Source organism: Podarcis muralis, chromosome 18, assembly GCF_964188315.1.
Source record: "Podarcis muralis chromosome 18, rPodMur119.hap1.1, whole genome shotgun sequence".
Lineage (NCBI taxonomy): Eukaryota > Metazoa > Chordata > Lepidosauria > Squamata > Lacertidae > Podarcis > Podarcis muralis.
Genome location: NC_135672.1, coordinates 13,541,371 through 13,567,868, shown reverse-complemented (window position 1 = coordinate 13,567,868; position 26,498 = coordinate 13,541,371). Strand labels below are relative to the sequence as shown.

Here is a 26,498-nt window from a genome sequence, read left to right as displayed (position 1 = left end):
TCCCCCCTATTATTTATATCAGTCCTGGAGGTTTTGCTGAACATGATCAGGAGGGACCGGCAAATACAGGGGATTACGGTCGGAGTGAAACAATATAAACTGAAAGCATTTGCAGATGACTTAGTAATAACATTACAGGAGCCAGAATCTAGTACAAAAAGAGTTCTGGAACTGATACAAGAATTTGGTCGGGTGGCAGGATTTAAGTTGAACAAACAAAAAACTAAAGTTTTGGGGAAAAACTTGACGCCTTTAGAAATAGAGGGGTTTCAGAAGGAAACAGAGTTAACTGTGGTTAAGAAAGTGAAATACCTGGGGGTAAACTTGACGCCTAGAAATTTGAATTTGTTTAAGGACAATTATGAGAAATGCTGGTCAGAAGTTAAGAAAGATTTGGAAACTTGGTCGAGACTGAAGCTTTCCTTGCTGGGCCGAATTGCTGCTGTCAAGATGAATGTTTTGCCAAAAATGTTGTTTTTATTTCAAACCTTGCAGGTCGTGGGCAGAGTGGAATGTTTTGGAAAGTGGCAGAGGGATATCTCAAAGTTTGTCTGGCAGGGCAAAAAGCCCCGAATAAAGTTCAAAATACTAACTGATGCAAAAGAAAGAGGGGGGTTTGCCCTGCCAGACTTAAGGTTATACTATGAGGCGGCAGCCTTCTGCTGGTTGAAAGATTGGATTCTATTAGAGAATACAGATGTCCTAGACCTGGAAGGTTTTAATAACTCGTTAGGATGGCATGCTTATCTGTGGTACGGCAAGGCAAAAACACATGGAATGTTCAAAAACCATATTGTCAGGAAAGCAATTTTTATGGTCTGGCTGAAATACAAAGACTTACTTGAAAGTAAGACTCCGAGGTGGTTATCACCAGTGGAGGCTAAGGCGTGGAAAAAACCCAATATGGAGACCGGCTGGCCGAAATATTGGGAACTAATAGAAAAAGTAGGTGACAATTGGAGGTTGCGGAGCTTTGAAAATTTAAAAGATAAGGTGCGAGATTGGTTTCATTATGCCCAAATTAACGAGGTGGTTAAGTTGGACAAAAAAACAGGATTCCAGATGGAAAAATCGAAACTTGAGACAGAATTGTTAGAACCAAAGACCAAGGTTTTATCGAGAATGTATAACTTGCTGCTTAAGTGGAATACGCAGGATGAGACAGTTAAATCAGCCATGATAAAGTGGGCTCAGGACATTGGTTACAATATCATGTTTGAAGACTGGGAAAGGTTATGGACCACCGGTATGAAATTTACGGCATGTAATGCCTTGAAAGAAAACATTATGAAAATGGTATACAGGTGGTACATGACCCCAGTCAAGCTTGCTAAGATATACCATTTGTCTGATAACAAATGTTGGAAGTGCAAAGAGGCTGAAGGAACATTCTTTCACCTTTGGTGGACTTGCCCAAGAGTGAAGGCCTTCTGGGAAATGATCTACAACGAGTTAAAAAAGGTGTTTAAGTACACCTTCCCTAAAAAACCGGAGGCCTTCCTCTTGGGTATTGTCGGCCAAAAGGTTTTAAAGAAGGATAGAACGTTTTTTATGTATGCTACCACTGCAGCAAGAATTTTGATCGCCAAACACTGGAAGACTCAAGATTTACCCACGCTGGAAGAGTGGCAAACGCAACTGATTGACTATATGGAATTGGCCGAAATGACTGCCAGAATCCGAGACCTGGGAGAAGAAGCAATGGAGGAGGACTGGAAAAAATTCAAGAATTACTTGCAAAAATTTTATAAGTTATATGAACTATAAAATGATGCATAATTTGAAATGCTAGCCCCAGCAATGAGAATGCAACATTTACGGAATTGGATAACATTATTGAAAGAATCAATGTTTAAATGTTAAAAATGATAATATATTCTGTTTTTAGAGTAAATGGACAACAAGGGATTTAAACTTAAACTGCAATTGAAAGTATAAAAGAAACACACGAAACAAGGTTATAATTTGCTGATAAATTTATTGTTAAGAATGCATTGTGCGGGAGATGCGGGGAAGCTCGATAGAAATAAGTTGTTGAAAGGTTATGATTCTTTGTATTTGCTTTTTGTTTTTTTTCTTTTGTTTTTTTCTGTTTATGTCTGAAAAAATGCAATAAAAATTATTTAAAAAAAAAAAAGAGAACAGAAAGTGGCAAATAAAGGTAAAGGGACCCATGACCATTAGGTCCAGTCGTGACCGACTCTGGGGTTGCGGCGCTCATCTCGCTTTATTGGCCAAGGGAGCCGGCGTACAGCTTCCGGGTCATGTGGCCAACAGGACTAAGCCGCTTCTTGCAAACCGGAGCAGCGCACGGAAACACCGTTTACCTGCCCGCCAGAGCAGTACCTATTTATCTACTTGCACTTTGACGTGCTTTTGACCTGCTAGGTGGGCAGGAGCAGGGACCGAGCAACGGGAGCTCACCCCGTCATTGCGGGGATTTGAACCGCCGACCTTCTGATCAGCAAGCCCTAGGCTCTGTAGTTTAACCCACAGCGCCAATAGCCAGTCGCAAAATGCGCCTTGCGCCTGCCTAATTTCAAACACTGAGTCACAAGCTGTTGCCGCTGCCTGTTGGGAGGAGAGGTGCCTGTTTGGCAGCTGGAAAGCTCTCCCAGCAGATAATTTTAACCGTTTTTGTCCCCGGTTCTCTTTCCAGTTTGCCCCAGTATGAACATCCGGAACGACATTTCCAACTTCCGCCAGCTGGAGAACTGCACGGTGATCGAGGGCCACCTGCAGATCCTGCTCATGTTCGGAGCCAAGACGGAGAACTTCCGGGGCCTCAGCTACCCCAAGCTGACCATGGTGACCGAATACCTGCTGCTCTTCCGGGTCTACGGCCTGGAGAGCCTCAAGACGCTCTTCCCCAACCTGACGGTCATCCGGGGCACGCGGCTCTTCTTCAACTACGCCCTGGTCATCTTCGAGATGGTCCACCTGAAGGAGGTGGGCCTGCCCAGCCTGATGAACATCACCCGGGGGGCCGTGCGCATCGAGAAGAACGCCGAGCTGTGCTACCTCTCCACCATCGACTGGTCCCGGATCGTGGACTCCGTCGAGGACAACTACATCGTCGCCAACAAGCGGGACGAGGAGTGCGGAGACATCTGCCCCGGGAAGGCCAAGGGGAAGAGCGTCTGCTCCCCGACGGTGATCAACGGCATCTTCATCGAGCGCTGCTGGAGCCACGAGCATTGCCAGAGAGGTAAGGGATGCTTCTGAATGCTGGTTGCCGTGAACCGCAGGAGGGGGAGAGAGGGCTCTCGCGCTGGGGAGAAGAGGGTTCTGGACTGGGTGGGCCTCTGCTCTAATCCGGGGTTTCCCAAACCAGCTCTTTTTGGACTACAGCGCCCATCATCCCTAGCTAGCAGGTCAGGGATGATGGGTATTGTAGCCCAACCGCTGGGAACCTTAGTTTGAGAAACGCCGTTTAGCCCAGTGGTTCCCAACCTCTTTTTTTGGCCATGCCCCACTTAAGCGTCTCTAAAATTCTGGTGGCACCTCCCTCCCGTGACATATAGTTCTTATTATTCAAAAAGCGGACTCCTATTCATGTGGAGGAAGCCTAAAAGGCCATTCATTTGTTGATACAGTGGTACCTCGGGTTACATACGCTTCAGGTTACAGACTCCGCTAACCCAGAAATAGTGCTTCAGGTTAAGAACTTTGCTTCAGGATAAGAAAAGAAATCGTGCTCCGGCGGTGCGGCAGCAGCGGGAGGCCCCATTATCTAAAGTGGTGCTTCAGGTTAAGAACAGTTTCAGGTTAAGTACGGACCTCCGGAACGAATTAAGTACTTAACCCAAGGTTAAGTATGAACATCGTATCTTGGTTGCCGAACGTCTTGGAACTTGTACATTTCGGCTCCCAAATGATCGAAAACCGGAAGTGAGTGTTCTGGTTTTCAAAGAATTTTTGGGAGCCGATCGTCCAGCACAGCTTCCGATTGGCTGCACAACGCTCCTGCAGCCAATCGGTAGCCGTGTCTTGGTTTTCGAACAGTTCCAGAAGTCAAACACAAGCTGTTTGAGAACCAAGATACGACTGTAACTCATTCTCAAATTGCCCCCCTTAAAAATCAAATTGCCCCCCGTTGGGAACCACAGGCTTAGCCTATCCTACCTCACAGGATTGTTGTGTGGATAAAATGAGGAGGAAGAAGAGTCACGTGCGCCTCACCGCCTTGGGCTCCTTGGGCTTACGTCCTGCTGCTAGGCGGAGTCCGCGGTGTTTGCCGAGGGCAGCGGTCCTTAACTGGCCCCGACACAAAGCCCCCACCTCGGACTCCCAGCCTGTACCGCGGGACCCACCCTCTCCTATTTGCTTTCGAATTAACAGTGCAAATAAGGCGCGTTATGAATCCGAAAAGGGCAGTTCGCAGAGCGATAGACATCATGCCACCCTCGCATGACCACGAAATGAAAACCAGTCCTTTAGCCAAAACCGAGTGGTAGCGGTGGTGATTTTTAAGACTCCCGTTTCAGTGAGAGCCCTGGGCAGGTTTGCTCTTCCAGTGGCAGGCGTTCTTGGAAAGTCGTCAACTCGCAACTCGTTTTGTGCGGCTGCGCTGGGTTTTGGTTTCTGTTTGGAGGGTCGCTGCGGCAGAGAAGCCCGCTCACAAATATCTGTGGGTACCAAACGGCAGCAGGTGGACTAGCCAAAGTCCAAAACCGGTTTCCTTCCCCGCTTCAAGCTTCTGAAGCAAAGCCCGAGGCTTTGGGTTCGATTTAACTTCAGTAGCTGCTTAACTTCTGCGTTCTGCCTGGAAAGGGCTCTTTTTCTGGGGTTGTTTTTTTGTAGTTTGCTTTCTTCATTATTTGGAATCTCTCCTGTCAATGTTTGGGTCTCGCTTGCTAGGAGAGAAGAGACAACAAAGGCTTTGTGATGGCTAAGCTCCTTCTCCGGTTTACTTAACCTGCCCAAAGCTTCCTTGTAGGTTCTGCGTTCTTACTTTTTTATTTTCCTTTAATTGTTTTACAAGCCCAAAACATTTGGACTGGTAGCGTTTGCAGCCGGTGAGATATATATACACACACACAGAGAGAGAGAGAGAGAGAGAGAGAGAGAGAGAGAGGGCTTGGAGAAAGCTTTCTGAACGCCGCAAACTGCTGCCACGGCCGAACTTCCTTTGTGTATATTTTGGCTGCCAGATTTCGAAGGAGCTTGCTACGTAGACAGCGGCTGTTGTACGCTTGCACAGATTAGACAGATTCACGGAGGGGAACAAGGCTGTTGGGGGGCTGTTAGACCCCACGGCTAGGGCCCCTCCTCTGCAGAAAACGCAGGTGCCGGTTCCGCTGCGAATCGTCGCAAGTCCTGCTTGCAAAGGCTTCCCCTGGGGGCATCTTGTGGTTCCTTGGGGGGAGGACAGGAGGCTGAACCAGGGCGGCTGCTACAGAGTTCTTCTCATGTTCTTATGAATGACTTTAAAGGGGGGGGGGTAGGCAAATTGTTGTTTAGTTGTTTAGTCGTGTCCGCCTCTTCGTGACCCCCTGGACCAGAGCACGCCAGGCCCTCCTGTCTTCCACTGCCTCCCGCAGTTTGGTCAAACTCAGGCTGGTAGCTTCGAGAACACTGTCCCACCATCTCGTCCTCTGTCGTCCCCTTCTCCTTGTGCACTCCATCTTTCCCAACATCAGGGTCTTCTCCAGGGAGTCTTCTCTTCTCATGAGGTGGCCAAAGTCTTGGAGCCTCAGCTTCAGGATCTGTCCTTCCCGTGAGCACCCAGGGCTGATTTCCTTCAGCATGGAGAGGTTGGATCTTCTTGCAGCCCATGGGACTCTCAAGAGTCTCCTCCAGCACCAGAATTCAAAAGCATCCATTCTTCGGCGATCAGCCTTCTTGATGGTCCAGCTCTCCTTTCCATACATGACTACTGGGAAAACCAGAGCTTGAACTATACGGACCTTTGTTGGCAAGGTGATGTCTCTGCTTTTTAAGAGCTTTTAGGCAAATTAAGATAGGGAATAAAGCTCTCCGTGGCCCCAATGGCTGTGTTCTCCTCAGCCATCTCTGAATGCCAGTTGCCGTGGATCACAAGAAACCAAGTCTTTAGCATCGCCGGCCCTATGGAACTCCCTGCCACTAGAGGCTCAGCAGGAGTCTTCTGTGCCTGCTGAGAACTTTCCTATTCCGCCAGGCCTATGCAGGCTGCTGTAGAACCACAGGATTGTAGAGTCGGAAGGGACCCCAAACCGCCCCCTGCAATACAGAAGACATCCTTCCACAACACTGAATTGGTGCCTGCCTTTAACCCTTTTAGTGGCTTCCGTCGCAGGGTTTTATGCTTTTATTGCCGAGAACCTGCTCTGACACCGCAGTATACAAATACTCTCATGGGTAAATAGGAGGGGAGGGAGTTGCTGTTGCACCCAGGTCCTGCTCGTGGCCTCGATCCAGGAGGCTCTTTTTATGAGTGTTCCTTTTGGGCCCCTGGCTTGCATCCAGTGGCTTCGTGGTGCAGGCCGAGACGGTTGTTTATGCCAAAGTGAATGGTGCTGCTCTTCCTTCCAGGGCCTCAAACCCCCTGCAAGTAACAGTTTGCCGTCTCCTTTCCCGGCTAATCTCTCCTCCTCCTCTCTGATCCAGCAGACAAAACAAGGCAGGCGTGAGTGGGTGGGAGCTGAGGCCTCGACCGTGAATCCTGGCAAGACGAGGGTTTTCCCCTCATACACGTCCGCATTTTCCATTTCTGCAGTTGTATCTCTCCCTCCAGCCTCCATCTTTCCACTACTGCTCCCAAAACTGGCCACTCCAGCCCCGGTTTTGGCCCAGGTTTCCCCCAATTTCTTCCTGAGTTTTTCCTCTGGTGCTGATCTGCAACTGCTGTAGGGAACGAGTGAGGAATTACAGGTTGTTTTGGGGGGGAGGAAACAGGGGAACCGTAGACGGCTGAGCCCTGAAGTCCTCTCCACTAGCCTGATCGTCCTTATTATTAATAATAGCAATAATTAGAATTCATTTAGAATCCTAGAGTTGGAATAGACCACAAGGGCCATCGAGTCCAACCCCCCGCCAAGCAGGAAACACCATCAGAGCACTCCTGACATATGGTTGTCAAGCCTCTGCTTAAAGACCTCCAAAGAAGGAGACTCCACCACACTCCTTGGCAGCAAATTCCACTGTCGAACAGCTCTTACTGTCACGAAGTTCTTCCTAATGTTTAGGTGGAATCTTCTTTCTTGTAGTTTGGATCCATTGCTCCGTGTCCGCTTCTCTGGAGCAGCAGAAAACAACCTTTCTCCCTCCTCTATGTGACATCCTTTTATATATTTGAACATGGCTATCATATCACCCCTTAACCTCCTCTTCTCCAGGCTAAACATGCCCAGCTCCCTTAGCCGTTCCTCATAAGGCATCGTTTCCAGGCCTTTGACCATTTTGGTTGCCCTCCTCTGGACACGTTCCAGTTTGTCAGTGTCCTTCTTGAACTGTGGTGCCCAGAACTGGACACAGTACTCCAGGTGAGGTCTGACCAGAGCAGAATACAGTGGCACTATTACTCCCCTTGATCTAGATGCTATACTCCTATTGATGAGGACCAGAATTGCATTGGCTTTTTTAGCTGCCACGTCACACTGTTAGGGTTGTGGGTCCCTCATTCCCCGAAGGTCTCCAAGCAACTCGCAGCACGCTTGAAATGTCTTTGGGGAGCCCAAGGAAAGCTCTTTGCCTGCAGGAACAGCCTCGCTTCCTCAATTTTTTTCCCCTTTCCCTGCTGCCGAGACTTTGCCTTCTCAGAGGGTGGCAAAGTTCAGAGGTGTGTGTGGGAAAAACAGCGTCTTGTAATGTTTGCTTAGGTGGGAACATTCCTTAGCAACAGTTTCCTGCGACTTAAAAATAAAAATAAAAATCCTGGGAATTCCTGTAAATCGTAAGCTGGTCTTTGCTGCGATCCACTTCCTTCTCCCACCCTATAACCCCGTCCCCTCTTGACACGGGAAACTAGGCCTATAGATAGCTCTGGATTAAATCAGCCCCCTTCTCTCAAGGGTGTGATGTTTCTTTAAAGCTCCAAGAAAAGCAAAGGAAAGGAATATATTTCCTGTTGCTGGTGTGAGAAAAGGAAGGAGGCCATTTCTTTATTTATTTCTGACGTTGGCGCATCTATTATTATTACTATTATTCTTGGTGGAAGTTGGCAGCCGGCGGTTGCGGCACGTGCGTTTCCCCATCCTAGCAAGTGATAATATTTCCATCACCAACACACGCAAGGTGGGGCTTCTGAGAACACGCAGAGAGCCCCGCAGGCCGAGACTTTATCTTCCTTCCATCTCGGGGCCAGTAGTATCTGCGCTGCTGTTGTCACATGCATAAAGAATAGTTTCTGCTCCTTTGGTATCTCCGCACCTAAAATTCCTAGTAGAAAAAAAGCCTCTGTTTTTTTCCACAGACTTATTTTAATCATTCCCCCCCCCCAGCTCATTATATATCATTTCCCAGAATGCTCTTGTTACCTTGCACAACCACCACATGTGGTCGAAAGTGCCTTCCTTCTCCTTACACTTCCAACATACATTGAAGCAGTTCACTACATCTTTGCAATGACAAACCTAGACAGCATCTTAAAAAGCAGAGGCATAACCTTGCCAACAAAGGTCCATATAGTTCAAGCTCTGGTTTTCCCAGTAGTGATGTATGGAAGCGAGAGCTGGACCATCAAGAAGGCTGATCGCCGAAGAATGGATGCTTTTGAATTCTGGTGCTGGAGGAGACTCTTGAGAGTCCCATGGACTGCAAGAAGATCCAACCTCTCCATTCGGAAGGAAATCAGCCCTGAGTGCTCACTGGAAGGACAGATCCTGAAGCTGAGGCTCCAGTACTTTGGCCACCTCATGAGAAGAGAAGACTCCCTGGAAAAGACCCTGATGCTGGGAAAGATGGAGGGCACAAGGAGAAGGGGATGACAGAGGACGAGATGGTGGGACAGTGTTCTTGAAGCGACCAGTATGAGTTTGACCAAACTGGGGGAGGCAGTGGAAGACAGGAGGGCCTGGCGTGCTCTGGTCCAGGGGGCCACGAAGAGGCGGACACGACTAAACAACAACAAATACATCTTTGATAATTTTGTAGGTGTTAAATACCAATGGCACATCATTTTCATATAGTTCTCCTTTGACGCGCAGCGCCAGATGCAAAATTTTTATTTCAAACACGGCAGTCTCGGTAAGGCCAAAGGGGTCCCGTCTGGCACAATGTGGTCACGGTGGCCAACCACAGGTGACCCCGTAAGGGAAGCCGCCAAATGCACACCAGAAACTGGAGGCGGAAAGCATAGATCGCCTCCGACGGAGGAGGCCGGAGATAACTGGACGCTGCATGGACAGGAGACTGGCCACCTTTTCTAGTCGCAGCCTGGCTCACCTTCGGCCCTGACTTTCTGCACAGTTCCTGGTGCAGAGGCATGAAACGACGGTGGAAGACGGAAGGCCCTCGGGTGACGGTCAGGGGTGCAAGAGCGGCTTGCGCCATGCCCTCCCTCGCGCAGCCTCCCCGCTGCATGCTTTCCCACTTAGCAGAGTGCACGCATTTGTCCCTCTGAGCTTCCACGGGAGGCCCGTCGCTCCGGAATTCCTGTGGAATGCTGGCTATGTGGCCACGCTGGAATCGCTGGGCCCGGACCGCCAGGCGGCTCCCTGACTGTCAGCTGGGGGGGGGGGGAGAGAGGATGACAACGACGACGAAGGCCTCTCCTTCTTTAAAAAGAAATCTGTGCGGAATGGAGCTTGCCAAATGAATTTGAGAGCGAGCAGGCGGGACAAGAAGCAGCCCAGAGCAAAAGGCAGGAATGGTTGGTGCCTTCTCACAAGTCCATCGAGAGCTGTGTTGTCTCCACGGACTGGCAGCAGCTCTCGAGGGTTTCCGGCAGAGAGGGTCTTTCCTAGCCGTTGGGGAACTGGGCCTTTTGGACACTGAGCAGGTGCTCTGCAGCCGAGTGATGATCCTTTCCTTCAAAATGAACAAGAAGGTTCTAGTCCTCATGATTACGGCTGGGCATCGGAGAGGCAATCTGTCTGGAGGGGCAATGTTAGCAGCACACTGAAGTGACCTCCCCTGGGGTGCAAGCCTGGGCAGTGTGTCTGGGGGTCCTGCGCTACCCAGATGACAAGACGTGCCCACCTTGGCCTTGCTGAGGGGGTCCAATGCAAAGCAGAGTGAGCTGCCTTTGTCCGGGCAGAGGGGCTTCCGGGACCCTCGCTTCCTCCACGGATGTTGCCTGCAGAAGCCGTAAGCTCACCAGGGAGTGATTCTCAGACGCCTCCATTCTCGAAAGAAGAAAGCAGTGTTTTCTAGCTGCTTGGCCTCGGGTCTCTCTCTTTATTTATTTATTGAATTTATAAACCGCGGTTCACATCAAAGATCAACATAAAAACCACAATACGTATACCGTATTTTTCGCTCTATAAGACGCACCAGACCACAAGACGCACCTTGGAAAGCAAGAAAAAAAATATTCTGAATCCCAGAAGCCAGAACAGCAAGAGGGATCGCTGCCTCTTTCTGTTCTGGCTTCTGGGATAGCTGCGCAGCCTGCATTCGCTCCATAAGACGCACACACATTTCCCCTTACTTTTTAGGAAGGAAAAAGTGAGTCTTATAGAGCGAAAAATACGGTAATCAAAATAAAAACAACAACCCAATAACTCCAAAAAGAGAGAGCCACATTTTAAAAGGGTATAGGATGTCAATCAGACCAACCAAAGGCCTGGTTAAAACGGAACGTTTTTGCCTGGTGCCTAAAGGTGTGTAATGAAGGCGCCAGGCGAACTTCCTTGGGGAGAGCATTCGCACAGACGGGGAGCCACTGCAGAGAAGGCCCTGCTCTCGTGTTGCCACCCTCCTGACCTCTCGAGGAGGAGGCACCACACGAAGGAGGGCCTCAGAAGATGATCTCAGAGTCTGGGAAGGTTAATATGCTCTTGTGCCCCTGAGTTAACAACAGCCCTGCGGGGCTGGCCCATGTGGCAGAGGCGCTGAGGGGCTCTCGGCTCCTGGACCTTGTGGGCCTCCTCTTTCTCTTCTGCTTGCGTTGCTGTTCTTTAGGTAATCGGAGCTCTTCCAGCAAACGTTCCCCGCGTCTCGCCCGGGCACGACTCGCTCCAGATGTTTTCCTGGAATTCCCTCTCTCAGAATCCAAAGAATCACAAGCGCAAGCCCTCGCAGGGGTTAAATCCTGCTACTCTGATTTCTATCCCCTCTCCGCCGAGTGAGGCTGCCCGTGTTTCAGTACCGACCAGAGGAAGGAAATGGAGGGATTCCCTTTCCTCCTCTTGCCCCTCCAGATTCTGCAAAAGGGATTTGGGAACTTTCCCTTGTCGGAAATTTGAACTGCGGAGCTGGGGGTGGGGGTGGGGAGGAGATAAAAATCTCCCTTCTCAGAAGCCAGAACAGGACGAATTAATGAACTGCTGAAATGCCAAGAGCTCTACCCGCGGTTGCAAAGTCTTTCACGTGCTGCTGCTGCTGCTGCGGTGTTGCAACAGCCTTGCGTAAGACAGGGCGCACTCTTCCTCTTCCCACAGATGTGGAGCTGCCCTTGTATGTTACGCGCCAAGTTGCCTGTCGGAGCCGGAGCTCCCTGAGGCCCTTCGCCCCTGACCCCTTGTGCAGGCGCAGCCCCTGGGAGCGTGCGATCTGACCTGGGCCTCTTTGTCTTCATCCACAAGTGAAATAAAGCCTTTCCAAGTTTTGAAACTTGGAAAAATATATATGGTTTTTTTGGTTAGCCTTAAGATTCCACATGCAGCTGTGGAATAAACAGCTTATCTGATTCTTCTGTTGAGAATTAATGAACGGCTACGGAAACGTCCTGGGGGCAGCGCTTGCTGTTTATTTCGCCGTTTCAAGACCAAGCCAAGGTCTCGGTCCCCTGGAAACCGAGTCACGCCTTGGGGAGTCACTACCCAGGTGCAGCTGAGGTCAGCCTAGCCCTCGCCTGTGCCTTTCTTCCTTTTTGAAACCACGCCTGTCCCAAAATGGACTCTTCCCCCAAACTGCAACCCTTCTGAAGTTGCCTGTCTGGGTTTTACTCGGTCTTGTTCCATGTGGCTTCCACCAAATCGCCACCCTCCGCTCACGGCAGTAATTCGGGTTGACCTCCTGCCTCGCTTTCAGACCGGATTTATTGCCATTTTGACCTCGGAATACATGGCAGCATCAGCTAGCCTGGCAGAGCGCTCTCGAGGCGTTTCAGGGGCGCCTGCCGAAAGCTCCCTCCTCTCCTCGCGGATTTCCGGGGCTACTGTTCTCTTTCTACCAAAGCTTTCCCCCTTGCAAATTCAGAGCTCGTTTTGTTGGTTCTGGTTCAGGAAGCAGGTGGATTAGCGGCGAGCCGCCCCCGTGAATTGTCCGCTAAAGTTCCCTGCCAGTTCTGCCTTTGGCAGTAGGAGGGACTCTCCTTCCTTGGAGGTTCTTAAGCAGAACGTGGGTGACCCTCTGCCCTGGATGCTTTCGCTGAGATTCCCGCATTGCAGGGGGCTGGACTGGATGACCCCTGGGGGTCCCTTTCCAAGTCTACGATTCTAGGATTCTGTGAGGTGGAGAAAGCGAACAGGAATATGTCCCCCACCCCTCTTGTCGACATCTAGCAAAGCTGAGTGTTGGGAGATTCAGGAAAGACAAAAGAACAGGCTTCTTCACACAGCACATGGTCAGAAACTGTGGAACTCCCTGCTGCAGGAGGCAGTGGACGGCTTTAAAAGAGGGTTGGGCAAATTTATGGAGGAGGAGAGGGCTCTGGAGGGATACTAGCCAGGATGGCTGTGCGCTGCGTCCCTGCTCAGTATCCTCCTTAATGTGAGTTGCCGGAAACTGCAGGAGAGGAGGGACGCTGCTCTCGAACTCAGGTCCTGCCATCAAGTTTCCCTTTGGCCACAGTTGAGAAGAGCAGGACTGCGGATGAGGTGGGCTCCCTTTGGGCTGACCCAGCCGGCTCTTCCTTCCATCCTCCTGGAACAAAATCTCCCTTAGGCCTCCTCCGCCTTCTGTGAGGGATTCTGCAGGAAGTTCTGGGACCGGCAGGAAGTGGAAACCAAGGTACCTTTTGTATTCGGAAGCAGGAACACGCAGAAACCACCCCAGTGCCGTCACGGGCACAAGCGGCCGCAACGGGACTCGCGAGGAATAGGATGTCTAGTGGGCGAACGCCGCCTCTCCGGAGCTGACATCACAGGAGTCCCAGTCAAAACACTGCGGAGCGATGGCTCTGGCTCTCCGTCCGCGCACAGCCCGGGGGTCACGTCTGCCCAGACACCACCTTCCTTCCTGCCCCGGGAAGCGGTTGCATCCTGGCTCTCGACCCGGGCGTGCAGAGGGCAGCAGACGCCAAGCAGAGCTGGGACCCTCCCATCAGCTGTTTGCAGCCTTTAGGCGCCCCTTCTTTTTAAAATTATTTTTAGCGGGTAAGCGCTAGAGGCCGGGGCAGGGCTTAATGAGGTTGTGGCGAAGATTGGGCAGATGTTTCCTCCTCTGGCGCCAGATTCCTGCTTCCTTGACTTCAAAGTCTGCAAGCCCTCTGTTCTCGCTGCTTCTGGTCCTGGTGGGTTCAAATGTGCTACCCCCCCCGAATCCTCCTTCCTCAGTGCAGCCCCCCTGGCATTTTCACTGAGCCCTTCGCCAGCAGCTCCTTGAGGGAAGATGCTTTTGCAACTCCCTTCATTATTACTGCTCGCTCCGCCAAAGGTGTTCCCTCCCCACCCAAACCCCTTTGTGCAATCGCTTTGGGGAGGGATCCTGTTGCCTCGATTCAGCGCTGCTGCGTTTAAGGGGAAGGCGAGGAGTGCAGGGCTGTTGTTTTCCCTCTGGGGCTTGCATAATAACCGTCCTGGGTTGGCAAGCAGGGAGGCCGACACTTGCAGGAGAAGAGGGGTTTGTGCTTGTAGGGGAAAGCAGAACGGCCGCCACATGCCACAGGGGAAGCAGCGGGGTGGAGAAAGGAGTTCAGGGGAAATTGGGGGCTGAAAAGAAACTTGCTTCTTCTTCTTTGACCTCTAGCAGATTAATAAAAACAAAACATCTCAGAACAGAGGCGTCAGGTAGGCAGGGACTGCACCCCTTTCTGAACAGAGGCATCGCAGGGGGTTGGACTAGATGTGTCTTGGGGTCCCTTCCGCTTCTTGGAGCAGAGATGGAGAGCGCCAAGGCGGTGGCAGGATCTGCTACTTCCCCCTCTTCCTCGGTCATGTCTTGTAGGATCTTGTAGGATCTTGGCTCCCTCCCCACCCTGAATCCCTGCTGCTGCCGGCCCGTGTAGACCATCTTGAGCCCAGGGGACAAAACCGGCTCTGGACAAGGCAGCTTTCATTCTGCGTCCCTGCGCAAGAGAGAATCAGGGCTGCGTAGTTTCTCGAGGGAAATCTCTCTCTGTCTCATGCACATATACAAACACACCCACTCCAGTTTCGCTCTTCAGATGGCCAGAGGGCCTGTTGCTTCCCTGCTATCAGATAAAAAAGATGAATGAGTTCAAGAAGGAGAAAACTGGTTTTTTGTGCTTGTTTTAAAGCGCGCCTTATTTATTTGTTGTCTTAAGCTGCTTCCTTTGCAGATAAATTTCACTGAGTGGGGTGTTGGTTTTTTTGTGGGAGGGGAAATTCTTGTTTCGCTCTTTTAACTATTCATTTGTGCTTTTTAGCTTGTATATTTTTATCGAAGGGCGGCATGCGAGTCTAAGAGATGAAAACAAGTCGTGTGGAAAGGCAGGGAACTCCGTAAGGAGCAGCTCGCAGTGTTTCCTCAAGGCAGGGACAGGCAGCAAAAGGCAGCGTCTTGGATTCAGGGCTTCTTCGCCCGCCCACAGCAACACTTTAAATTTGGCCCAGTAGCATCTTGGCAGCCGGGGCGGATTCCTCAGCAGGCTTGTCACATGCTGCCGATAACCAGCTCCGGTCAGCAGCCTAGGCGTGCTGCGCCCCAGTCCCTGGCTTGCCCCGGGGGGCGTCCCAGCCCTGGCTTCCCCCCTCAGCAGAATCCTCTTCTTCCTCCTCCGTCGTCCTGTCGGTTCAGGACACAGGCTGAGATGGAGATGTCCGCTGGAAAGGCGCGTTGGGAAAGCTGAATGTCCGAAGGTTCGGGAAGGAGCTGTGTTCACCTTTGGAACTCCTTCCCACAGGAATTGGGGGAGGCCGCCGTGCGTCTTGCGTACGGCTTGCTGGGAACCAGAGGAGGCGAGAGGGCTCTGCTTGCGAAACGGGCCTTCTGCCTGCTCTTCTTAGGCGCTGAGAAAGCCAGAGTGGCAGCGTCTGCCTTACGCGCAAGGGGAAGGTGCTGCGAAGCGTAGGTTCCGCACCCCACGAAAGGCCCGATTCTGACACGGCACGGAACCACCCAGCAGCTGAAATGGTGCCTGTTTTGTATGGTGGGGCTGTTTCGTGGCAGATGTGAGTTCAGTTCCCACCATTGGGACGCTGAGTCTGAGGAGCCTCGCACAAACACAAAGCTCAGGCGCGCCCTCCCTGCAGAGTTGTCTGCAGTTTTACTGGCTGGGGGGCGGAGAGCCCTCTCTTCTCCCCTCCGCCCCAGACCCAGATTTCTGCGGGTGCCAGGTCTTGATCAGGTCCCCCGACTTTGGCTCAGGAGTGGATCCGACACACCCGTATTCCAGTTTCCCGTGCAGAAGGCGTGTGCTTGTTGGCATCCTCTGTTCAGGACTGGCTTGCTTTCCTGCGCCCTGGGCGTTTGCAAAGCGGGTTGGGCTAGATGACCCTGGGGGTCCCTTCCAACGCTACAGTTCCATGATCTATAAGTCAGCCCACCTGGCCCTGTGTTGCCTTCATGGACTGGCAATCTCTCTCTCTCTCTCTCTCTGGGTTTCACACTTCAACCTGAGAACTTTGGAGTTTTCCGCAGTTGCCGTCTCTGCGAAGTGCGCAGGGTGGCTCCAAAAGAGGGATAGACAATGGAGAGGGCGATCCTGGCAACGGACGTGGTGCCTCTGCAGCAGGGAGAGTCGCATTCAAATCCCGCTTGCTTGGCTCTTGGGAGAACAGGGCGCCACATCCCGGCGCCCTTCCGTTCCTATGTTTCGTGGGGGCATAGCTGCCTCTTTCTACGGTGAGAGGCAGCGCGCACCTTCGGAAGAGCCGTAGTTTAGTGGTTAGGGTACCTGCTCTGCACGCAGAAGGCCCATGGGGCATCTCTGGGCAGGGCCAGAGAGCTGCTGCCAGTCAGTGCAGGCATTACTGAGAGCCTGCTGGGTCGGGCCAAAGGGGGCCCATCCATGCCAGCACCCTAAATAAGAACGATGATAATTTTATTATTTGCAGCATGCCCATCTGCCACAGCCACAGCGGCCATCCAGACACCCCAGCAGGATTCGAACACAAGAGCCCCTTCTCCTCCCGCTGTTTCCAGCAACCCAAGGGTCTATATGACCGGATATTCAATTTTGCATTCAATTCAGCCTTTTTTCAGAGCAACGAGTAGTAGTAATATTATTTATACCCCTTCCCATCTGGTTGGGTTTCCCCTGCCACTCTGGGCAGCTTCCAGCAACAATGAAAACACAATAAAACGCCAGAGCTTAAAAACTTCCTGATACAGTCAATCTGAACTTTATTTCTAAGGGAAGGATTTTGACTGGGGGGGGGGGGAGACACGCCTGATTCGAATGCGGAAGCTCAGTCACTGGTAGAGGGGAACCCCATCTAAAAACCCAGAGGGCTGCTGCTGCCAGTCCGTGCCAGCAGCAACGAGCCAGGCCTGGGAGAGACCCTGAAACCCTGGCCAGCCGCTGCCAGCCAGTGCCTGGCTCTATAAGGCAGCTCCCTCCTTGCATGCGTCTCCAGGCGACGCCATTCGCTAAGCTCCTCTTTTTTTTTTTTTTTTTTGTCAGATCTGGCATGTTATTTATCGCAAGCCCCGATGCAACGTGGCTTGCATCTTGTTCAGCGCTGGATCTCAGCCGGGGAAAGAGTCCGAAGGGGTTAAGGATCTGTTTGCTTTGTGCAGAGGCAGGAAAAATGTCTTGAATGACGCCCCCCCTCCCTTCGCCACTCCAAGCAGCCAAGGCATTGGTTCAGGGAGAGGGCGGTTCTCCTGGGGGAGCCCTTTTTCCCGGCCTGGAGTTCTCGGGATCGGCAGCCATGTTACATATCTAGAGATATATGTTTATATATTTTTCTCCTCCTCCCCGTGGCCTGCGGTCTGGACTCACGCCAGGTCTTTTGGTTTTGTTTACTCCTGTTGTTATTATTCTTATTAAAATAATGGCAGGCAGGCAAAGAAACGAAAGGGAAATTGAGATGAGCTGCAACAACCGACAGTAAAGGAGTAACAGGATTTGCTGCAGTTGTAATGCTCCGTGGCCTAGACTGACTCAATTAGGTATCTGAAAAGTATACTGAGAAATAACCTTGAACCTGAGAGGCAGGGTGGTGTAGTGGTTAGAGTGTTCTGACTAGGACCTGGGAGAGACCAGGGTTCGAATCCCCACTCAGCCGTGCAGCTCCCTAGGTGACCATGGCTGCCAGTCATTGCCTCTCAGCTGTGCCTACCTTGCAGGGAGGTTGTGGTGGGGATTAAATGAGGAGGGGAAAAACCGGGAACGTCGCCTTGAGCTCCCTGGAGGTGGGATATAAATGCAATACTTCGTTGTTTAGTGGTGTCCGCCTCTTGGTGACCCCCTGGACCAGAGCACGCCAGGCCCTCCTGTCTTCCACTGCCTCCCTCATGCTGGTCGCTTTGAGAACACTGTCCCACCATCTCGTCTTCTGTTGCCCCCTTCTCCTTGCGCCCTCCATCTTTCCCAGCATCAGGGTCTTTTCCAGGGAGTCTTCTCTTCTCATGAGGTGGCCAAAGTACTGGAGCCTCAGCTTCAGGATCTGTCCTTCCAGTGAGCACTCAGGGCTGATTTCCTTCAGAACGGAGAGGTTGGATCTTCTTGCAGTCCAGGGGACTCTCAAGAGTCTCCTCCAGCACCAGAATTCAAAAGCAATACTAAATGAATACTAAATCCAGACAGGACAGACAATGCGGGGGGGGTGGTCTGTGTCCCACATTTTGCATTTGAGAAGGGTTTTATGGGGTCGCCCCCTCCAAAAAACACATGGGTTGTTCTTCCTATGCGCAAGTGACAACCAACTTGCTAGTTCACCCCCCCCCCCATGAGATCCCATTGTGCAAGTGATCCCTTCCTCGGCTGGATCTTTCTCAGAATAGAGGAGGGGGGAAGAAGTAGAACGAAAAGCTGCAACTTGGTGATTAGAACACCTGCTTTTTTGGGGGGGGAGCAGGTACAGCACAGACGCACCCCAGCATCTCCAAGCAGGGCTGGGAAAGGCTGTTCAAAACTCTGATGGTCCGACTTGGGGCAAGGCAGCTTCCGTCATTCCCATTAAGCGAGCCCTTTATTCAAAATTGTGGAGACTGCTGTCCGAAAAGAAAGGACCGTAGCTGTTGGCCGCTCCGGACTATTTCAAGCGACGGTAACTAGGGGGGCCACCTGCTGGAGGCCCTGTTCTGTGTGCAGGCCAGCCTAATGGGAAGCAGTTTGCCCCCCAAATTGGAGGACAGGTAATGGGGTGACACAGCTCTGTGGGTGAGAGGAAGACAGAAGGGTGGAGACGTGGGCAGGCGTTGCTCTATAATAATAATTCTCTTATTTATACCCTTGTTGAATGGTCTCTTTAAATGTGAAGGTTCATTATTGTTCCACAAGATGTTTATGTCTTTAAGGGCCAGAGCAAATAACGAGACCCAGTATTACAGCTGTGGAACAGTATAGCAGGTGCTGCTAAGGTGTGTTAATTAAGCTGTGTCAGCAATTGGGTATAGTATATAAAGAGCAGCACCTAGCTCTCTCAGTACCCTCGGGGTTGGGGGGTGGTGGATGGGTCATGCTTGTTGATATCTTTAATGAAAAAGGAGTTTTTGTTTTTGTGGTTAAAACCTTGTTAAAGTTATTTTTGAGTTCCTTGTATTGTGTGGTCTCTCCCACAAGCTTTCTGCAGCGCAACTAATCTGCAAATAGCCAACAACCCTGCCCATCTGGCTGTGTTTCCCCAGCCACTCTGGGCGGCTTCCAGCACATATAAAAGCACAAGAAAACGTGAAAAACTTCCCTTCAGATGTCTTCCGGAAGCTGTGTTTATTTCCTTGGCGTCAGATGGCAGGGCGCCACCACCGAGAAGGCCCTCTGCGAGAGGAGGCGGGGCTTGCGGGGCGTGTTCTCATCCCTCTCCGTTTCTCTCTCTTTCTCCTCTGCTCCCCACAGTCTGCCCTTCCGCCTGCAAGTCCCAGGGCTGCACCCCGGAGGGCATCTGCTGCCACGCAGAGTGCCTGGGCAGCTGCCTGGAGCCTGGCGACCCGGAGAAGTGCCTGGCCTGCCGCCACTTCAGCCTGGAGGGCAGGTGCGTGGAGAGGTGCCCGGCCGGGTCCTACCGCTACGCCGGGTGGCGCTGCGTCACCTTCGACTTCTGCCAGGAGCTGCACAACAAGTGCAAGGCCGCCCGCCAGTCGGACTGCCCCGTCATCCACAACGGAGAGTGCGCCCCCGGCTGCCCTTCCGGCTACACCATGAACTCCACCAAGTGAGTTGGCAACACACACACACACACCGGGGAGGGGGGTACGGAGAAACCAAGGGGGGGGCCTCTTCTCATCGGCAACCGTCCCCCCGATATCGGGGTCTTGCTTTGACTCCCTGTCCCGGTTGCAAGAGTCTGTGCAACTCACCGCTTTGTGGAAGTCGAGACGCCCTGAAACAGAGCAATAATAATAATAATAATAAAAGTGATGATGATTTGGGGAAGAGAAAGAGGTCAGTGCAACGCAGAGTGAGCCTCCCAACCCGTTGAGGAGGAAGGCGATGAGGATTTAAAGCCCCTTTTTTGCCAGATGCCGATCCCTGAGGGCTCTTGTGGTGTGGAGGGAGCTGGACCCCCTAGTCTCAGAGATCCCCCCCTTTTATTTCAGGGGCGTTTGAGCCCCCCCCCCCACTCTCGCTGGGGGTCCTTGTCTGAAAAACGCCTCCCTACAAAACATTAACGTTTCATTTTGGAAAACGATTGAGAAATAGCGTCCAGCCTTAGAACGGCTGCTAAGATTTATAACTGGCTAAAAGACGGAGGTGAGGGGAGCTCCGTCCTGATGGAGAGATAATTGGTCAGTAGGGTCTCTGGTTAAACTCACCTGTTACGAAAGAACGCGCACAATGCAGCCTAGCAGGTTTGTGGGGAAATGGGCATTTTGGGTAATGCTTTGGAAACACGTTCGGTGATCGTGCCCAATCTTAGGCGGCTGTCAACCTGCTGTGACGACATTTCTGTTCTTTATCTTTGGTTTATCCTGTTTATTAATGGAGGAAGGAACGGGAAATGGGGTCGGGGATGAACCACCGAGCAATTTCATAATGTAAAAAGCGACGAAAGCGAATTCGCAGACTTGAAACAGCGGGTTGCGCCCCTGCCCAGAGGAGACTCGTTGAAACGGGCCGATTCGTTTCAGTGGGTCTCCTCTTAGCCCAGTGAGAACAGTTAGAACAATTCCAGACCTCCGCTTACCTTCAGTCGGTCCCAAGGAGCCTCTGCCGGATAACGCCACGGGAGGGAGTTTAATCCACGTTTAATGTATGTTTGATATTTAAGATATCAACAGAGTTACTTCTACATTTATCGGAGGCAGCTTAGGGTCACGGGGGTCTCTGAAATTTGCCCACTGTGGGGACGGGGTGAGAGACTGGGTGGGGGGCTGTTGCCCCTCCAAATGCAAGGGGAGCATGCCTTTCTTGTCGCCCCATCTAGACCCCCATCTAGATCTGGAGGGGGGGGCGGCATCTCTGCCTCCCTCTTCTTGGCAAAACAGCAGCCAGGCCCCCCCCCCCAGGGGAGGAGAGGAAATGGCCTGTTCTGATCATTCTCAGGAAAGGGCAGCTAATTGGCCTCTAATTGTGGCTGGCGGCAGCGGCCGCAGCGGCAGCAGACCTTGTTCCTCCTGCACCGGATGAATGTTCTCAAAGCAGATGAATTTTTCTCCGAATGCTCTTTTCGCGAACCTCCTTGCTATGACGGGGTTGCGAAAGGGAGGGGGCAGGAAACAGGAAGCAGAATTTCGAAGGCAGGCCCCTCCACAACATGCCCCCCCCCCGACCAGCAGGGTGCTGAAGGACCTTGCAGCGGGGACCCTTTCAGCCGTCTTGTTTTGTCTGAGCTGGATTTGCTTGCTGGGAGAGAGAGATTAGAAAGAGGCTTCGTTCTGTGCCGCCCCACAGCCCCCAAGGCACTGTCCTTGTCCCGAGCAACACGTCGTGAACCTGTGGAACTCATTGCCACAGGAGGCGGCGATGGCTTTAATAGAGGACTGGACAAATTGCCGACGGCTGCTCTGCCTCCATGAATCCTAGTTGCATGAAACCACAGGAGGGGAGAGGACTCTTGTTCTCAGATTGCACTGGCGTGTTGGGGGGGGGGCTGCCATTGTGAGAACAGTGCTGGGCTGGGCTGGCCACTGGCCTCACCCAGCAAGCTGTCCTGAGGTTCCTTTCCTCTCCCCTGTTGGGAATGTGGGTCTGCAGGCCCCACAGGGCCATCTGAGAGGCTGCGTCTCTGCGGCCTCTGCGCACAAGCCAAACTCCCAGAGCTTTCCTGAACGCGCGCATCGGTTCTGGCGGCGGCGAGAAAAGCCCCGTGGCCGTTTGCAGCGCCAGACGCATCTCCCTTTCCCCGCCGTGTCTTGTCTGCAGCCTGCTCTGCACCCCCTGCGAGGGGCTGTGCCCCAAAATCTGCGAGTTGCCCGTCAAGGAGAAGACCATCGACTCCGTGACGGCGGCCCAGGAGCTCCAGGGGTGTACTGTCGTCAACGGCAGCCTGACCATCAACATCCGCGGAGGAAGTGAGTTCCTGTGGGGGCGGGATGTGGGGGGAGCCAGAGGGTCCTCTCTCTCTCTCTGCCCCACGCCAAGCTAGTCAGCTGGAAGCTGGTTCTGCTCCACGGGTCTTTCTCTCTGGGACACAAGGGCTTCCTTCTCAAGTCCAGAACCTCACGGCTTCAGCTCTGGGGGAGCCTTTCCAGCGGAGGGCAGCATTCCCTTGGGTGCTCTCATTTCGAAAAGATGTCTATCCATATTCTGCCAATGGGAAAAGAATTATTTTGATACTAGAATACGCCCAAATGCTTCTTGAATCTTCCTGCCCCTTGGAGAACTTTCTGTGGACTCTTTGGGTCGGTAGTGGACTCTCCTTCCTTGGAAGTTTTGAAGCGGAGCTGGGGGGGGGCGCGTCCTCCAGGGATTCTTCATCCGAGATTCCTGCATTGCCAAGGGGGTTGGGCTGGATGACCTCTGGGGGTATCTTCCCACCCCACAGTTCCGTGAGCCTGTGAAGCAGCAGGGCCAGTTTCTAGGCTGGCTCAGCCCACGCCTCTGCATCCCCCCTGCAGGCAACATTGCAGCTGAGCTGGAGGCCAACCTGGGCTTGATTGAGGAGATCACGGGCTACTTGAAGATCCGACGCTCCTACGCCCTGGTCTCCCTCTCCTTCTTCCGGAAGCTCCACCTGATCCGAGGGGAGGCCCTGGAAGCCGGGTGAGTGGGGGCCCTGGGAAGGGACGGCTAGGAGCAGGGCTCCGATCCTCGCTGGGTTGTGCGGCTCCGCCCTGGCCTGCCTCGCAGGGGCGTTGTGGGTATCAAATGGGGGGACGGGACACGCACATGTCCAAAAACAGATAGGGAACAACCGCTGGCGTCGCCAAGTGAGCGCTACTCGGAGTAGACCCACTGTTTGCTTAGCAAGAAGCTGTAGCTCAGCTTCAGAGCTCTGTGCCCCAAATGACCGGAAGAATCAGGAAGACCAAAATTTAAATAAGGAGTGGGGAATAATTATAATTCTAATTCTACCCCGCCTATCTGACTGGGTTTCCCCAGCCACCCTTAAAGTAAACAGTTGTATCTGAAAGACCATTGTAAACAGTTAAAATCATTAGTAGGATTGGAATAACACTTGTAGTTTAAGGGTGAGTTTTGGACGCAGCGGAGAAGTAAAAGATTTGGATTATCATAAAAGATGCAAGAGGAAATGATTAACAATAGGACCCACAGAGGGGGGAGTGCAAGAGATTCCTTGGAATTATTAGTTTCTCCAGCCACTCTGGGCAGCTATGTTGTTTTTATGTTGCATGTTGGAGATGTGGCTGTAAAGTTTTAATCTGAAAAACCGAAGAAATAAATTTCTAAAGGAAAAAGAGGCAGAGAGGAGTGCGGCTGGAGAAGAAGCCAGGGCGTCTTCCTCTCCTCCAGGAGAGGGATGAAGAGGGCAGAGCAAAGGCAGTCGAGACGGAGAAGTCTCAGGGTGCTTGGGAAGGAGAAGATTTAGGCAGCTGTGGGAAGGCAGGGGCCTTCAGTGCCTCAATGGGGATCTCTTTTTTCTTTGAAGGAAGCTTCCATGGCAGCTTCTGAGTTATTGCTGAGCCTGCTCCCCCCCTGGGCCAAGGGGCATCTCTCTCTCTCCTCTCCCCCCGGCCATATTCACCTTGTTCTTTCCGCCTCCCCGCCAGGAACTATTCCTTCTATGCCTTGGACAACCAGAACCTGCGCCAGCTGTGGGACTGGAGCAAGCACAACCTCACCATCGCCCGCGGGAAGCTCTTCTTCCACTACAACCCCAAGCTCTGCCTGTCCGAGATCGACAAGATGGAGGAGATCTCGGGGGCCAAGGGGCGCCAGGAGAAGAACGACATCGCCCTCAAGACCAACGGCGACCAGGCCTCTTGTAAGCGGGGCGGACGAGGGGTGGGCGCTGCGCTTTTGCACGCACAACGGTCCCAGGTTCGAATCGCGGCAGTTTTCCTGGGCGCTGCTGCCTGAAACCCCGGAGGACTGCTGCCAGTCTGAGCAGGAGATAACGGAGCTAGATGCTTCAGAGAGAGAGGCAGCAGGCAGCTTCCGATTGCCCTGCTTGAATCACTTCTTCATCTAGAACCTTGAGTACTGGAGTCTTGGCTTCTTCTTTGGAGTAACTCGCAGGAAAGGGCCGTGTCTCAGCGGCCAAGTAGCAGGTCCCAGCTTCTCCCCGCAGGGGCGTCTCCAAGTTGGGTCCTGGAGAGCTGCTGCTGCCAGTCAGTGTGGACAGCAGTGAGGTAGAAGAGCTCTGTAGAAGGGCATTTCAGAAGAGCCTGGCAGGATCAGGCCAGAGGAAGGACCCCAAGCAGGACCCAAGGGTGCTGTGGGTCAGGGGTGGGGCCCCCCCATGCGCTGCTGGCTTCCTGAGACCAGAGGGGCTGCTCTTCAAGCTCCTGGGCCTGAGCTTAATTATATTAATAATAAAGACCCCCTTAAGGCTGCCCTACTCCACTTGGAGGTGGGGTCGAACCCTGTACACACCCGACACCCTCCCTCTGCTCTCCCAGAGGAGCACTTCCGGGGTTGTCTTCCGGCCCTCTTTCCCTCCTGGCCGGCGCCTCCTCTCTGTGTGCGATCTATATGTTTGCTCAGTCTCGGCTCCCTCCCTCCTGGAGCGCCTGCCAGGCTGGCAGAACGCAGGGCAGCTTCTTCTCCTCCCAGGGGCCTCCCTTGGCACCGACAGCCTCCAGGAGAGAGAGGGGGGGGGGGAAAGGGGGAGGGAGAAAGAGAATGAAAAGGAGAGAAAGAGGGAGAGAATGAGGGAGAGGGAGAGAGGAAGATTGAGAGAAAGAGGGAGAGAAGGAGGAAGAGGAGGCGGAGAAAGAGGGATAGGAAGAGAGAGAGGAGAGAAAAGGAGAGGGAGAAAGGAAGAAAGAAAGAGAAAGAAAAGGACAGGGAAAGAGAAAGAAGGAGAGGAAGAGAGAGGAAGAGGAAGAGAGGGAGGGAGAAATAGAGGGGGGGAGCGTGCTCTTGGACTGGGGTTCCGCTTAAGGGCCTCCCACGTGGTTGGTGGTTCACAACATAAAGTTACACGATCCAAATGAATGACCTGAGCCCCCCGGTGGGTCCTTGGCCAGGCTCTCCCGTCTCCAACACGCCTTTTCCACCCTTCCTGCAGGCGAGAGCGAAGTGCTCAAGTTCTCCTACATCAAGACCACCTGCGACAAGATCATGGTCAAGTGGGAGCCTTACTGGCCGCTGGACTTCCGCGACCTCCTGGGCTTCATGCTCTTGTACAGGGAAGCGTGAGTAAAGTGGGGCAGGGAGCTCCTTTCTGCACTTTGGGTCTTGGGGAGAGAGGGGTTCTCTGGCTGGGATTCCTGCGTTGCCGGGGGTTGGACTAGATGGCCCGGGGGGGGGTCCCTTCCAACCCTTCTATTCCAGGATTCTACAACACACACATCCAGCTTGATCAGAGAGAGTTACAGCGCCTGCTGTGGCCGCAGAGACCCATGCGGGAGAGACATGTTTTGTTGCAGCCGGAGAAGAGGAAGAGGATGGTCCAGTCTAGGAATAAAAGGGGACACGGGTGGCACTGTGGGTTAAACCACAGAGCCTGGGACTTGCCGATCAGAAGGTCGGCGGTTCGAATCCCCGCGACAGGGTGAGCTCCCGTTGCTCGGTCCCTGATCCTCCCCACCTAGCAGTTCGAAAGCATGCCAGTGCAAGTAGATAAATAGGTCCCGCTCCAGTAGGAAGGCAAACGGCATTTCCGTGCGCTGCTCTGGTTCGCCAGAAGCGGCTTAGTCCTGCTGGCCACATGACGCCGGCTCCCTCGGCCAATAAAGCGAGATGAGCGCCGCAATCCCAGAGTCGGTCACGACTGGACCTAATGGTCAAAGGTCCCTTCACCTTAGTCCAAACTAAATGTGAACACGCTCTCTTCTATACCCTAAAAGGCAACTGAAGAAAGAGACTGTATTTTCCCAATCCTCGCCCAAGAAGGATTTTAAAAAGGCTGGGCATTATTTGAAGGAGTGGCACAGAGCGATTTCATTTGAACCCACAAGATCCCCGGCGAATCTCTAAGAACGTGCATTATTTCAGTTGAAAGGCTTCTCTGCAAAATAACGTAGGATGAGGTGTCCTCCTATTCCTCCTTTGTCTCGGGCGATACAGAGTTTGGAGGGCTGGCCCCTAAAATGAAGTTGTCAAGTAGATTCTGCCATTTCTGTAGCTGGGATTGAAGGGTCGGTAGAGGCAGCGCTTGAAATAAAAGCCAGAACGCGGGAAGAGCAGCCCAACCGGCTCAGTTTCTAAAAATTTCCGTGACCTTCATTCATTCCTGCAACAGGCTTTCACACAACCTTTTGCCGTTTTCACATCTCTCCACCAAAGCGTAATTCCCTCTGCAGGTGTGTCTTTTTGAAATAAAAGCCGTTTCCTCCTTTCGGCCTTTTCCTCCCCCCCCCCCCAGCCCCTTCCGGAATGTGACGGAGTTTGACGGGCAGGACGTCTGCGGCGCCAACAGCTGGACGGTGATGGACGTCGAACCGCCTCCCCGCAACAGCGACACCAAGCCGGGCCACCTTCTGCGCGGCCTCAAGCCCTGGACGCAGTACGCCATCTTTGTGAAGACCCTGATCACCCACTCGGACGAGCGCAAGTCCTACGGGGCCAAGAGCGAGATCATCTACGTCCAGACCAACGCCTCGGGTGAGAGGCT

At 52.6% G+C, this 26,498-nt stretch overlaps 1 protein-coding gene across 1 annotated transcript in view; it reads left to right on the top strand.

Annotated features, from left to right (window-relative positions):
* The window catches only part of INSR (insulin receptor), a 55,374-nt gene that overhangs the window by 14,597 nt on the left and 14,279 nt on the right, over nt 1-26,498 (top strand). The window contains exons 2-8 of the mRNA XM_077921953.1: nt 2,660-3,208; nt 19,214-19,529; nt 21,680-21,828; nt 22,375-22,519; nt 23,488-23,702; nt 24,951-25,077; nt 26,250-26,488. Of these exons, the coding sequence (XP_077778079.1) occupies nt 2,660-3,208; nt 19,214-19,529; nt 21,680-21,828; nt 22,375-22,519; nt 23,488-23,702; nt 24,951-25,077; nt 26,250-26,488 (1,740 nt within the window). The remainder of the gene's footprint in view (nt 1-2,659; nt 3,209-19,213; nt 19,530-21,679; nt 21,829-22,374; nt 22,520-23,487; nt 23,703-24,950; nt 25,078-26,249; nt 26,489-26,498) is intronic.